The 15,781-nt window shown below is 41.6% G+C and overlaps 1 protein-coding gene across 1 annotated transcript; it reads left to right on the top strand.

Moving 5' to 3' along the window:
* Positions 1 to 4,433: 4,433 nt before the first annotated feature.
* Positions 4,434 to 11,923, top strand: LOC117464032 (leukotriene B4 receptor 1-like). Its single transcript, XM_034106561.2, is given in 3 exon segments — positions 4,434 to 4,930; positions 5,037 to 5,313; positions 11,534 to 11,923. Coding segments are annotated over 3 exon segments (1,158 nt in total). The 5' UTR covers positions 4,434 to 4,439.
* The last annotated feature ends 3,858 nt before the right edge of the window (positions 11,924 to 15,781 follow it).

Here is a 15,781-nt window from a genome sequence, read left to right as displayed (position 1 = left end):
ATGCGCGGGAAGTCTTCTTCGCTACTTTTGTGGCAGACTACTGCGCCACTTACAGGCCTGGCATATGTACTACAGCGTCTCCAGCGCAATGGCCGGCCGTGGCCCAACCCCACATTCCCCTGATATGTGGAGAATTGACCAATAAGCGGAGCACCACTTCTGTGACGTAGAAAATAATTCAAGATCAGTCTGTATCAGATCCGTTGCAGCCCCGTTTTTAGAGATTTGGGTATGGAGGAAAAGAGAGAGGGTTGTGTTTTCTGACACTTGGTGAGTTCCCTGGAACACCGGGGACTAGGGGTGCAATGGTTCACAGAAGTCACGGTGTGGTTCGTACCTCGGTTTGGAGGTCACGGTTCGGTACGGTTCGGTACAACAAGAAAAAGCAAATAAAAGTCCCAAATGCATAATTCCAGGTTTGTTGTCATTTACTTTTGAACAGTAGTGCAAGTTTCAGTTTCAAAATAAGGAACTCTGACATTTTGAATAATTAACTGTATTAAACAGTTAAAAACAAACCACAAACAGCACCACACACACTCAGATGGCCATAGTATCTATAATGGCTGATGTCAAACAAAAAGGTTTCATCAAGCTGTAAAACTAAAAAGAATGTCTTGAAAATATGACATCATAAATAATAAGAAAGTGTTTCAAGAGCGCAAAGTCGTTGAAAAAATATGCCAAAAGCTTCCGTTATTTATTTTGGTCTCTCGGCTCTCATGTCTCTTGGCTTCTTAAAAACAGCGGGGATCAGCTGTTGAACTGCTGTTGTCTTTTGCCGGGCTCCGGTGATTGGCAAATCTGGGTGATGCCTTCTGATGTGATTTAGCATGTTTGGCATTAGCATACCGCACCGCTATCGAACAACGCCGACACACCGTCCTCTTCCGATCCACTGAGCATTGCTTATCGTTTTATAGATCTATTCTCATCCACCATCTTTGTTTGTGACGTAAAGAGTGTAAGAGTCACGTTTCTGAATCGGGCACTCAGCCAATCGGATTCAGAGTGTTGCCTGTCAGTTCCGTTGCCTGTCAGTTCCGTTGCTATGGTTCCGTTGTTATGTGTACTGAAACGAGAGCCAGTATAATTCCACGCGCGAAAACAAAATAAAAAGCTGGTCCACAAGCTGCTGCTGCTGCTGCTGCAGCTTGTGGCGCCTGCTTCGATGAAAATTACTTTCTAATATCCATAACTTTATAGGCTATTAGCTTAAAACTCGTCAGGCACTAGGAAGGATCACTTCTTCTTCAGGGCAGGGAAGGCTACGCAGTACGCAGGCTAATGTCCCGCAGCGGCTGCCTCTCTGGTGGACTCCGGTACTGCACATTACTCCCGAGACATTTAAAAAAAAAAAAAAAAAAAAATCTTTTTTTTTTTTTTTTAAGTGAAACATCCGGGGCTTTTCAGAAAACATCCGGGGCTTGAGCCCAAGTAGCCACCCCCTAGCGCCGCCTCTGATGAGGAACACTCATCACAAGGTCACAATATCAATCGATCCAGCAGAGCAATAGCCTATAGGCAAAACACAGAAGATCAACAAAAGATATGACATAAAATGAACTTACCAAAGCTGAATTAGATGGTCAACTTCATTCATTTTCTTTCCGTTTTACTGATTTTAATCGCTAAATGCTGCTCTCTCTCGTCTCCTCTTCACAAACAACTAGGATACTATTTTCGCGGCACACGTACTTACAGCCAATAAGCTCTCTGAATTATGAGATGACGTTTGGTTTGGACGTTTGTCAGCACAGAGCCCCTACGGTGATTATTTTTTTGCCGCACATATTGAACAGAAAAATACACTGAGCGCAGTGTAATTTTTAAAGCAACCATTCACTTTGACAGTGAGAGAGGGGCTAGATCGGGGCTTGACCCAGGTCGCACAAAATGGCTCAATAGGCACACTGTAGACACTAATTAGAAGAACACAGACTAAAACAGCAATGTACAGACGAATCAGATGATTAAACATGATCTTAAAATATATTTTAAGATGTATTTATTTTGCCTTTGTTTGCATTTTTTTTTAAATTATTATTTGAATCACTTTCTGCTGACACTAGGTGGGGCTGTGCCCCTAATGACCAGTCGCCACTGCTTCTTGGTAATCATTTGGTATAAAACTGATTTGACAGAACTTACATTCTCATAATAATTTGGCAGACTGAAGGAAAATGTACCTGTGCCTTGCTCTGTTTTGAACCATTTCGTATGGAAGAACTATGGAGTTTACTGTACATTTTTTTATTTTAACATCAAAATGATTTTTTTAATTGCAAATTGTATCATGTTATGTTTCATATGTACATACTGTACACCAAAATGTCAAAATGAATGAAAACAGTGACAGAATCTATTTGTTGGCTAAATCATATAATCTGTGTAAAAGTTGATTTAATGTGAGTCAACAGTTACCAATCTAGACATTGCACTGTAAATATTTATTTGGAGATGCGTTTGCGGCCAACTGATAAATGCAAGTAAAGCATTCATTGTCCTTTTAGCTCTGTTTTATGTCAACACTTTTGCTGTTGAGAGTAAATTCAGTTTTTGATGATGAAAAAATCTGCCGAAACGCTTCTGTTCACCAGTTAGCCACTTCCATTCTCCGTCTTCCACTTGGTGCTAAGCAGGTATTGTACACTCTTTTTTTAAGAATGTTTTTTTACATGAAAAACATCCTTGTTCTGCTTAAATTATGAGAACAGTGAGAGTTAATCAGAACAGTGAATTGTTGGCATGAATGTCAAAACAATGCGCTGAGGGACGCTTAAACACTCAATAGTGAGTCTCAACTGAAATGTTTTAATTCTCACTCTGAACAAAGAAAAATAAAAAAAATTGAAAATGAAGGCTACCATCTTGTAATGCAAATAAGACACATCTCAACTTCGTTATGTAACGGGGGTTATGTGGTACGAGGAATATGCTGCACATCTGCTAAGATTTCTGGTGAAAGAGCAGATAATGCAGATGGAAGAGATATGCTTCAACACTCATACCAACAAGATCCTGACAGCTTGCTGGAATATTCAGCGACTAAATCTCCCTCATGACGATCACCTGTGACGATAATTGTATTGTTTTTTCTCTGAAATAATGCCACCAGTTCTACAAGATGTTCTCTCTGATATTCACTATTTTCTGTCATAAGGAGGAACTGTTTTCGCTGCCTCGATTGTGTGTGTTCCACACAGGTTTCAGGTGTCAACATGTTTACGATCAAGCTGGAATGCATACAGTACCAGTATCATATAAGCAGAAAGCAATGAGTAGGAGAAACAACTGCTACAACAATATTTGAACTTTGTTGTTTCTCTCCACACTCTTCAAAGGATAAAGCCTGGGAGTTAACAGATCAGGAAAGGTCTCAAATAGGTTTACATTTGTACATTTTTCAAGTGGACTTACCGTCGTGGGCTTTAAAAGAGATCAGCAGTAAGGTCAGTATGTAAATGTTACTTGTTAATATATTACACCTAAAATATATTTATTTTGGAGTCTGACCGAAACATTTCACGTCTAATAGACATCTTGGACTGAAATCTCTTTTATAAGTTTCCTGTATATTTTTATAAAATGTTAAATCAGTCAGACAAAACTAAATGTTAAGTTAAAAATACTCATGAACATGACTGTTTCTGTTTTCCAACACAAAGACTGCAGCTCTCTGTTGCTGTCTGCCCGGAGACAAGAAGATTCGAAGTTAAATATATATTTTAGTTTTTTAGAATAAAGTTCAAAAGTTCACAGTTCTCCATACTTATGTTGCCTTGTTAGTAATTTGTTTGTCTAAAACTACACTAACACTCTCAGAATAATCTGTGAGACAATGTGGGAACATGTGCCTCTACTTACAAGGAGCTGTCTCCCAGGTATAAGAGAAAAAAGGAAATATTCGTCTACATTTTAATGGTGTCCTTTGACCCTGATCAGAAAAACTTGAAATTATAAAAGATATATCAGAAATGTGAAGCTTTCCCCTCTGTCTTATTTGGCAAATGGCATACAAATGAAATAGAAGTAGGGACAACATACAGGAAGTGAAACATTAATCTAGAAATTAGGTAAAAGTATTCCTTTTTTATTTATGTACCGTAATTTTCCATTTGTCTGATGCACAAAATTCAAATACAACAAACAAAAGCATTATAGGGTGAAACATTTCAAGCATCTTTGCTATCAAGATGTGTAAAAAGTGATATATCAATCCTTACCATCTGGAAAAAGGCAGTTAATAATCTTTTGAGGTCCATGTTTGCTGATAACAGGCAACATCACTTTCTATAAATATGTAGTGTAGATTTAGAGTAGCAGATAAGGTAAAAACATTTGTAACCTTTCGAAGCATTGACACACATTGGAACCTAATTCATTTTCTGTTTAAAAGGTTGTGTAAATGTCACAGTGGTCAAAGCCAGGCTTTCCTGATGGCATCCAATATCACCACCACCATCTCCCAGCAGTCCTCCTCTTCGTCTGTTCCTCTGTCCATCAACGCCATGGTCGGTATCACCATCTTGACCCTGGCCTTTGTGCTGGGCTTCCCTGGGAACCGGTTTGTTGTTTGGACAGTGTTGTGCCGGGTGAAGAAGCGCTCAGTGACCTGTTTGCTGCTGCTGAATCTGAGTATGGCGGATGCTTTCGTGCTGCTCAGCGCCCCTTTTTTCCTGCGCTACCTGGCTGGAGGACGAGGCTGGGAGTTTGGCTCGGCAGCATGCAAGCTGGTGCATTACCTATCGAGTGTGAACATGTGCGTGTCCATCTACCTCATCTGCCTGATGAGCATGGACCGCTGGCTGGCCGTGTCCAGGCCGTTTCTGTTCCAGACAATGAGAACCAAGCGCTCCCTCCTGATTCTTCTGCTTGTGGTCTGGGTGTTAGCGTTGCTCCTGTCAGTCCCGATGCCTTTCTACCGCAGGTGAGACAAAAATGTGTCTTGAAATATATCTAGTTTCTCATTTTATAAAGGCTAGTTTTTAATGGTAATACTGTTGAGTTCAAACATTGATTATGTTAATTTACAGACTGGATATGAGGGGTACTTTCCCAAACAATATCACTTTGAGGTTCTGTGTGCCGTACCACAAGAGCGAGGGTCACCGGGTCTTCCAGTACCTGTTTGAAACCATCGTGGGCTTCCTGCTGCCTTTCTCCCTCATCAACACCTGTAACTCCTCCGTCATCTGTCGTCTGCAGAGTGCCAAGTTCCAGGGCCGAGCACAAGGCAGCCGCCTCATCCTGATGGTCATCTGTACCATTTGAGTATTCTGGCTGCCGTATCACATCGTCAATATCATAGAGGTGAGTTTTACTCATAATTTTGTTGATCAGAGTTTGACCTACATGGGCTAGAAATGTCTCCTGATTATATTATATGCCATACAGTACATGTGCTTTATGTGCAGGAATCGGACGTTTCCCACGGGTAAAACAAGACAATAATACAAGGATATGATGTTGTGGTGACCATGTCTACTTTCAATATACAGTCCATTGCTGTGGGGGCGACACACTGGGAGGATCTGGGCGCTGTTGATCGCCTCCGGCCTTAGCTCCTCCTGCGTCTCCCCAGAACTTACTTCTATGCGCTTTGTTGTCATTTCCGCTGTCAAGCACCTAATTTTGGCCTGGTGGATCCTTCATCCCCTCTTGAAGGTTCTACCAGGGTGTTTAAGTTCTTGCATACATGTTCTGATGCTCAAACTTGGTCACCCTTATTCAGCCACAGTAGATGCTCTCTCTGCTGCCTTGCTCTTGATGGCTCTTCTCCTGCATGCTCCCTTGATGCACAGCGTTCCATAGGTCCTGCTGAGTGCACTGGCATACACCTGGTCTTCCAATTGATCCTGCGGCAGTCCTGAACTACATCCTGGTACTTTGCCCTCTTTCTCTCTTGCGCCTTCTCCATCCTTTTCCTCATGGGGCACAGCCCCATCAAAATGAGCTGTCTAGTGTCCTCAGAGCCCAATATGAGGTCTGGTTTCAGTGGACTTGATTCTGTGTGGTGGAATCGTCTGCTACCTTTCCAGGTCAACTGTCATCCCCCAGTCTCGGGCAACACATTCTAACCCAAGTCGGCCTATGTTGATGTTATGTCAGGGTCCCTGTCGTCACTTTCCAACGCAAGGGCGGCCCTTTAGCGTCGAGTTTCAACTATCAAGGATTCCCATTGACTTGTATAGAGCTCCCTGAACGTTGGTAATAGACGAGTCTCACAAATGCCGTGAGAATGGATCGCGGCGAGCATTTCGCCGCGATCCATTCTCACAGCATTTATCAACCTTTTTCTTACTCAATGTCAAGCCACACTTATTGTGTTTACTTCTTTATTTTAATTTAATAACGTCGGACTTTTGTTGCCGTCAGTTAGGGGGAGAATAGGGGCTAAAATCTGTATTGTTTATCGTTTTTTCCTTCTAATGTTATATTCTTTTCTAAACCACACACTGTTATTTAGTCAACAATAATGCGGCTTTCACACCAGCGCTTTTCAGTTTCTAGCTCCGAGCGGGAGCTTTTCTGGTTCAGCTCCGGTTTCCCTTTTCAGCTCCCGCTCTGTGCACACCGCCCACTGGCGCCCCAGAGCTGCCCTTGCTGCGTCATGACGTCACCGTTTACATCGCTGATTTGCCCTCCAACGGCAGCTCACAACAACAACAACTGCGTCGGGTGGATGATCGTGTTGCTTTTAATCACACAAAGCCAGAATAAATTGAATAACGACTTCTCCAACCTTATACTTTTCTCCAGAGTGCCGTGGTTCATTGTTTATTAATGTGTTTCTGCAGCATTTACCGACCGCTGCAGTTTGGCTGCTCTTCCACAGGAGTGTATTCTCCCGTTAGCTCCCGGTTAGCTCACACTGCAGCGGCCGCTCTAAAGTATTCACTGTCCGACTCACACAAGCAGCTGATGCATATCCCCAGTTCCCTTAGCCTGAGTGAATGTGTGTCAGTCTGAATTGACACTGTTTGGTATCACAACGCTGTTATGAAAGTTTCTCTGGTATAAAACGGGTGATGTTAGCATAGCAACCGAAGCTAAACTGACTACTTGCATCCGATAGCTGCAATAATACAAAACAACACGTCTGCCTCTCTCCACAATGATCGATAACAGTGAACGGATGGTCAAAGTAAGGCACAAATAAACAGAATCACACGAAGCCTGGTTAGTGTTGCCTGACTTTATAAAGTGTGTTTATAGGCACTACTGCTTGTAGGCAGGCATAACAGTCGACCCATGGGAGGTGGGTTTAGTTTCCTGCACGCCTCGACGTAAGAGAGACGTAAGCGACGTCGCCTCTTAGCTCCAAAGCTCTTGCCTCTGGACCGACAATTTTTTGGAGCTGGAAATGAAGCGGATTCCGGAGCTAAGAGCCGGCGCAGCTCCGGTGTGAACTGGAAAACCCGGCGCTATTCAGGCTCTAGCTCCGAGCCGGAGCTGAAAAGGCGCTGGTGTGAAAGGGGCATAAGACACAATTATCCTTGTGTTTATTTATTTGTTTGATTGTATAATGTCGGACTTTTGGAGTCCGTCAGGACCAAGCCCCCAGGAAGTGCGCCGGACTCTGATGAGAATATACGTTGTGGCCAAACGTCAGTACTACACTTCCGTTATAGTAGGTTGCTGGGCCCGGAAACACTTTTTCCCATTGACTTACATGGGGAAAGAGTGGTCTGTAAATCGTTGGATAATTTTTTTTAAACTAAATAAACTACCCAGTATGAACACTTGTATAGCCCTTATTAAAAACATTCGGTCCTCAAGTTGTAAAATGTGCTAATAACGTTATTCTGAAAGTTATTTCCCTCTGCATTATGAACGCGCATCTAACCCACGGGAACGCGCTGCCCGGCACGTTCATGTTACGTGTTCTGACTAACAGTTTGGAGAATTTAGCAGCCTGGTATATTACACAGTTTTAGCAGCATATATATATACACATGGTTGGTATTTAACAAAAAGCGGTGTTATAGTCTGTGTTGTAGTGTGTGATATTGGTATTTATGGAAACATTTTACACCTTTCCTTCAAGTATTATACATTTGTGTTACTTGTGGGGTACTTAACATGAATAGTCACAGTTACTATCCTTTTACTCCATCACATTTCAAATAGAAATAGGCTATTGTTATTTTAACTCCACCACAGTAGTAATCCATCATCAGCTTTACTTTTTAGATAAGATTTAACTCACAATTGATCATAACAGGCTTCAAAATACATACATTTTTATATATTACCAAGTGGTTTCATGTACAACCCACACAAGTTTCATGCTAAATTAAGCTCTGTTGCTTGGATATCACTAGATCCTGTTATCAGCGTAATATAAAAGTACATAACGATTGATGTGTAACTTAGCATTAATTACTAGCTAGCCGCTAGCTGCTAACTGCCGCGGCCGCCTCGTTAATATCAAATCCATCATAACAATCCAGTACCATGCTGTCATGAACGTGCGGTGCTGTTACGTGTACGCAAATTGACGTGCTTAATGTGAACAAGCCTTTTGGGGGCCGTGGTTAAAGTTGCGCATGCTCTATGAGCGCACATACGGGTACTTCTCAGGCATGACGGATAATCTGTGATGTTTCGCTCTCTCAAAAGTTGGCCCATTTTATCTTCATGCGCCAATGAGCAACTCTCATAGGAATGAATGAGGCCCCGCCTCCCATGCTTTATCCAGTTCTTATTATACATCCATGGTCAGGACCGACAGTCGGAGCAGCTCATAGTTGCTTAAGATAATTTTACACCCGGAAGTAAGTATTCTCTCCAACAAACCCCGTGATGAGTCCTCAAGCTCTGTGATTGGATGTTTGAGTGGCAGTGCGCCGAGGGTTACGCCGAGCGCCAAACAGCACTTTGAAATGGGATGAAACCACAGCACACTATCAAAAACTGGATTGGAATGGGTCCACCACCCCCCTCCCCCACCCCGTCATCAGAACTACACATGCTGGCTATTGTGTGTTTCGCAACATGTTCTATGGCATGTCTCTACTGGAAATTGTAGTTTTAAAAGACGTTTTTCGTATTTCCCATATTAAGAAGTTGCCGGTATTAAACTGTGTACATCCCTGGAGGGTTAGGGGATAGGAAACACTCAAATGTAAAACATATAATTAATAAATGGGTGAAAATGGCTTGTGCCCATAATGGGCAGCATTAATACCCACACGACAGCTAAGGTCAGAAGAGCTTAGTCGTATGTCGTATGTCTGTGACCCCTGTTGTTAATTGATAAGCCTGAAACATGCACTTGAGAGGCAAATTTTGCAAATATGGCAGTAGCCATCGATCATCTTAAGATAAGATATACTTTATTGATCACAAGTTGGAAACATTTGCGTTACATCAGCATGTGTAACAGTTGTAAATATGCAGTGGTGTTTATTTGTAAATCATTTAGTATAATCACACAAATTCTGTGTTTTATATTTAACAATTCTGTGTTCTTCATTTATTGAATGTTCAATACCTGACAAGGTCGGAGATGAAAAACTTGGGTCGCAGGTTCCTCAACAGTACATTACAAGACATCTATCGATATGTGTATACCTCCACCTTTAAACTGTCATATTCTGAATATGTTTTATTCGATCTAAATACATCTTATAAGAGTATTATTAATATGTATAATATCAGTTAAAATAAGTGCTTCAAAATAGTTAACATTGCAGGAAAGTTGATTGTCAAGTCCCAAAACAAATTATGCAATATATTACATGTTAAGTACTTTGTCAGGCTTAATATTTATCTATAGATACCCCCAAGGCTTTTTTCTTATTTAAAAGAAGACCTTAACTTAAAGTATTCTTTAATGTTTAAATAAAGCCTAATTAGTGTGTCTGTTTTGCACATCCTCCTAATGTCTTTGGACATCCGGCACTGAACTGTTTTATTGTAGAGATCACATTTTCTATTCTATATTTCTATCATTGACCTTCTACTTTCCCCCTATGAAAGTATGTACTCTTAATATTTGTATGTTTTCATCAAATAGAACATATCAACAAAACAATTCAAGAACGTGCTTTAACCACTAGGCGGTTAAAGCACTCTTTAACAGGTTTACAGTGCTAAAACAATAAAATATACTGCTGTTTCCAGTTTAGTTTATGATGGATGCATTTTGTTATCCACACATATATATTTTTTATATTTATAACACCAAACCGACAGAAAAGATGGTCTTAACATGACTCAGTGGTCTAGTTAATACAAATAATATTATCAAACATAATATTAAAATGAACTCTTATTTTGAAAATACAGCTTCCTGTGTTCGAATGAGCTGCTCCGACCCTCGGTCCTGACCGACTCCAAAAGTCCGACATTATACAATCAAACAAATAAATAAACAAAAGGATAATTGTGTCTTATTGTTGAGTAAATAACAGTGTGTGGTTTAGAAAATAATACAAAATTAGAAGGAAAAAACGATGAAACAATACAGATTTCAGTATTCTGAGCCCCTACTCTCCCCCCAACTGACGGCAACAAAAGTCCGACATTATTCAATTAAAATAAAGAAGTAAACACAATAAGTTTGGCTTGATATTGAGTTAGAAAAAGGTTGATAAACGCTGTGAGAATGGATCTGCGGCGAGCATTTCGCCGCGATCCCAACTCGTCAATTACCAACGTTCAGGGAGCTATGCAAGTCAATGGGACTCCCTGATAGTTGAAACTCGACGCTAAAGGGCCCCCCTTGCGTTGGAAAGTGACGACAGGGACCCTGACATAACGTCAACATAGGCCGAGTTGGGAGTGAGATTGTGTTGTCTCGGGCCATGGAGAGCCAAGTCCTTTGGTCTTTTCTTCAGCCGATTACCCACCTAGCAACAACATGATGGGTTTTTCTGTAGCGTTGTGTACCTGCTTTCACTGATCTCCATGTGATAGCACCACTCTCTCAGTGCCTTGGAGCAGCTGTTCATGCATGCACCAGCTCCTGCCTCTCTTTTCTGGTGGCGGTGCCGTGTCGGATGGATGTTGCGCTCCCAAGTCTGGCCCTGCCCTGTGCCACACTCCCAATGAGGTCCTTGTGCTTCAACCAAGCCTCCGCCTGCTGGACTGCCTCGGTCTTCCTCAAATTCCGCCCTGTCCGCAGAACAATCCCTGTGCCTTCCACTTTGGAGTCCCTCGATCCTGTGTTCTTCAGATGTTCTCGTGACCATGCCACAATAAATTCCTCCTTGACCAAGCCGAAGGGGAAGCTTGAGCTTACTGCTGTTCCCGTAAATCCCAATGCTGCTCAGGCCCCAGGGGAACTTCATAGATAAGCAGAGGCCAGAGGATTCACATTCGCTACAGGTAAATACGTCTTTTATTTTGTAACCCAAATTGAGAAAAGAGGGGCATAGTAAAACTGACTCTCATGAACAAGTGAGCTGAGTATGACACTCTGACGCTCTTCTGCCCAATTGATTGGAAATATACATGAGGGTGAATTTACCAGAGCAGTTATGTGATTTATTTATTAATCTCCCCGCTCTTCTCCCTTCAACAGGTGGTGGGCCTTTTGCAGGACAGTAAATCTGCTGTTACAGTCGCCCTTGCAGCCCGTCCAAATGTCACCGCATTCGCTTACTTCAGCAGTGCAGTCAATCCCATTTTGTACGTGTTTGCCGGCAGCTCCCACATCCGCCAGGCCGGCTTCAGCTTCATGGGCAAGCTCTTCGAGGCCACCAGCTCGGAGAACAGGACCACGTCTACCTTCACCCGGAGCGGACACATTAACCGCAGATGCTTCACACCGGACAAGCGCTCCGCCCTGAACACCCTGTTGATGAAACTGGGGAGGCCGTTCAAAAGCAAGGAAAAGGACACGAGCGGTGGCGTGGCGGGAAAAGAGGCGGACGAGCTTGAACTCAGGACACTGGCCATCCAACTAAACTGATTACACTGTGTTGACTCATGAGTTGATTTGCAAGAGATTTTTCTTACATAACTTTTAAATCAGGAAATATTCAAACAACTATTGTATGTATTTCCTTGTAAGCACTATCATATCATCATTTCATTTCATTTATTCGTTTACTTGAAGAGGGACAATGCACATTGATGAACATCTTTAACAATTAATGCTTCAAAATGTAAATATGCCAGATTTTAGCATTTAGCTCATTTCCATCCGTAGTCCCTCACATACAACATTTAAGAACTTGACATTTATATACAAAGCAAAAAATAAATACATGATATGCAGAAAGGGCATGAGCAGCATATACAAGCATTAACCACATGGCAGTGCAATGTAACAGCTATGACTTATAAAGTGCAAGAGAAGATAAAAGAGCAACATACATGTAAAGTACAAACATTTATTAAAGTGCATTTAGCGGTGATGGGCTGGCACATTTGTTTGTTTCTCAACCATTCTTTTAGTTGACCTTTAAGTGGTACAATCTCGTATCTCAGTTGGGAGGCTATTCCAGAGTGAGCTGCCCTTAATGGAAAGTACATTTTGACCGAAAGTGGTCCGTCTACGGTGGACTTCACAGTCTCCTCTGGTTTCTGACCTAGTGCAGCGTCCAGTGTGTTTTTTGTGGATTAATTCCCCTAAGGGAGGGGGGGGGGGGGCTTTTCACTTGAAGCAGACAGTAAAAACTGAAATACAGAAAAATTGAAAAAATGAAGGGAATCATCTCATAATGCAATCGGACAATTGGGCGCATCTCAACTTCGTTATGCAACAAGGCTTATGTGGTATGAGGAATACTACATCTGCCAAGATTTCTGGTGAAAGAGCAGATAATTACGGAGCCCTGGAGGATTCATAGAGAGACAAATAAATAAAACGAGGCCACATTTTATTAATTTGTGCGCACGATATACTTTCTCGTTCCCACAAGATACTTTCTTATGGTAAAACACATCGAACTGCCCGATTATTACGTCAGTCTGGATCCTTCTTCACCTGGAGGAGAGGAAGATGGAGGCTTTTACTTAAAGGGAACCTATCATGCAAAATGCACTTTTGTACGTCTTTTATACATGAATATGTGTCTCCAGTGTGTCAGGGAACTCACCAAGTGTCAGAAAACACAACCTGCTCTCTTTTCCTCCATACCCAAATCTCTAAAAACGAGGCTGCAACGGATCTGATACAGACTGATACAGATTTGAAATGTATCTGACGTCAGGAACAAGGAGCTGCGCCTATCTGGCCAACTCTCCACCTATCAGGGGAATGTGGGGCTGGGCCCAGGCTGGGCCACGGCCATTGCCTAACCTGTCATTCTTATATAGACTGTCTGCAGGCTAAAGCTCCCCCAGTCACATCTGTGTTTTTGCCTACTCTAACAACGATGTCCAAGGGAGTTAAACGTTGTGCCGTTGTTAGCTGCAAGAATCGGGACAAGGGCAAGGTACTGCATGCAATGCCATCCCTGGAGAAAGAGAAGAATCTGTGGCTAGAGTTCATTTTCCAGGGACGTGTGGCAGAAAACTCCAGCAGATGTCTGCTTGTGTGTTCACAACATTTTGCCCCGGACATGTTTATGAACTTCACTCAAGTCAAAGAAGGATATGCCTCCAAACTAAGGCTAAAACCGGGATCAATACCCACCATCCGGGGCCAGGCCAGTGAGGCCACATCCAATTTGGCAGCTGTAAGTTTTTATTTAGCGATGTTTTTCCTGATAAAGCTAGTTAGCTTATAGCATGTAGCTTCGCCGTATCAATGTCGCCTCAAACCCAAACAGTAATCAGTTAGGTGTTTATATGTTTTTGTAACATTTTATTTTATTTTGTACGCTCCGCTGTCTTTGCTTTTATTTTAATTATCAGGCATTTGATAACATGCTCAGACATACTGCCGCAATGGCGATCTGTGTGAAGGCTGTAAAGCCACGCCATAGCACATTACACAAGTATTTATTCTCGTATTTATTAGTATTTTGTATCCTCTAAAATCATATAAATTAAGTTATAACAAACGTAATCTTCTGTAGCTAAGTGCCGTATTGAGCAGCGTTATCTGTACAAGCTTTTGTGATTGTAGTCTGTACGAATTATCAGATATCTTCGATCTGTAAGCTAAGCTACGCTGCACTAATGAGACGCTGTTTTTTGCAACGTTATATGTAAAAGCTTTTGTGTGTTTACTGGTTAGCGCCAGAGGTGGGGACTCGAGTCACATGACTTGACTCGAGTCAAGTCACATTTTTTTTTACTTGAGACTTGCTTGTTAACGTTAAGTTTAATTTACGTTATAATTGGTATCAAATCGATTAAGCATTGCAAAGAGAAGACAAAATGGTAAATTAACACTAGAACCGCCAAGGGATTTATTTTTGACTAACCCTGATACTGACGGGCTGTCAGGAGATGGAGAGAGAGAGAGGAAAAGAGATGCCTCGTTTATTCCCCTGTTATTATCAGAAGTTACTGTAAACTGTTGAATAATGTAGTATCTGCTTTTAGTAGTTTGTTTAAATGTTTTAATTATGTTGTTTTTGTTTGTAGAAGTGCATCATTCCTTGATTTATTGTAAAAATGAATCTGAACTTTTTTATCTGTTATGATGATAAACAGAAGCAATTTCTAAATTAGCCCAATTAAGTGAGTTTTAAATCGTCCTACTTAGTTTATAAGGAAATGATGAAGAGGAACAAATTAAATGATTTGAAAATGATATTGATGTAGGTGCTGATGCTGTTGGCGGTTCTAGTGTTAACAGACATTTAAATTAAATGTGTAATGGCAAATGCCATATATGATTTTCTTACCTGGAATTCTGCCTTTTTGAACAGACTTTTTGAGTCCTAGCTATATTGTCTGCAGTGCTAGGGTTAAAATGAATCTAATATGATTGTCATCGGTCTAAATTAGATTTCAAATGATTAACTGTGTATGTAATGAATATCATAGTGTGGGTTGAATCCGTTTTCATAACCACTGTCTTTTAACTGATTTAAATGCGGAAACTGGGCTTATTCATCAGAATTTCGTATGACTTGACTTGACTTGCTTGACTCTCATCATAGTGACTTGGGACTTGCTTGATACTTGTAGCTCAAGACTTGAGACTTGCTCATGACTTGGACATGTAGGACTTACTCCCACCTCTGGTTAGCGCACATGAATTTAAATGTGTGTGTGTGTGCACGACTGTTATGATACAACAGTGTGTGTATGTGCGCAAGGGGGAGACACACCACGAGTAAAACCGAGCTAAAGCACCGTTGGTTTGTTATTGTTGTTGACGGGGCCTTACCTCCAGCAACAGGCTAACTAGTGGCAAGCACTCATTACAGTCAGTCTACTGAGCTCAGCCCCTCTCCAACACATCATCTGTATCCTGTCAGAAACACAGCATGCACGTTACAGTTCCAAACTTACTCGGATTGGAAAAGGCTAAGCAAAGAGCTTTGCTAAATAGACAGTTTTAGCCCCCATCTTTTGGGATTTCAGACTATATTTATCCAAATAGTATTTTCTAATCCTGAATACTAAATTGAGATGATTTTGTTCTAACTATGTTTTCTTCTTTACAGGCCAGCACCTCACATACTACCAGCAGATTACCTGTGATGGTAGATTCTGCATGTCAGACTGACCCACCGAAGCACCGTAGTGTTTGCACGTTATATTAATCTTTAAAATGTGTGTATCATTGGTTATTTGTAGGTGTCATGACAGAGCAATGAGGTTGGTGGAAGCTACCACATGGAGTTAGAGGGCCTGTGACTCTGGACTGTATTGTCATGGACAGACATCTGCAAATTCAGCAAATTCAGGGAAAGCAGCATCA

The sequence above is a fragment of the Pseudochaenichthys georgianus genome, chromosome 18, assembly GCF_902827115.2.
Source record: "Pseudochaenichthys georgianus chromosome 18, fPseGeo1.2, whole genome shotgun sequence".
Lineage (NCBI taxonomy): Eukaryota > Metazoa > Chordata > Actinopteri > Perciformes > Channichthyidae > Pseudochaenichthys > Pseudochaenichthys georgianus.
This window is presented reverse-complemented; position numbering and strand designations above follow the sequence as displayed.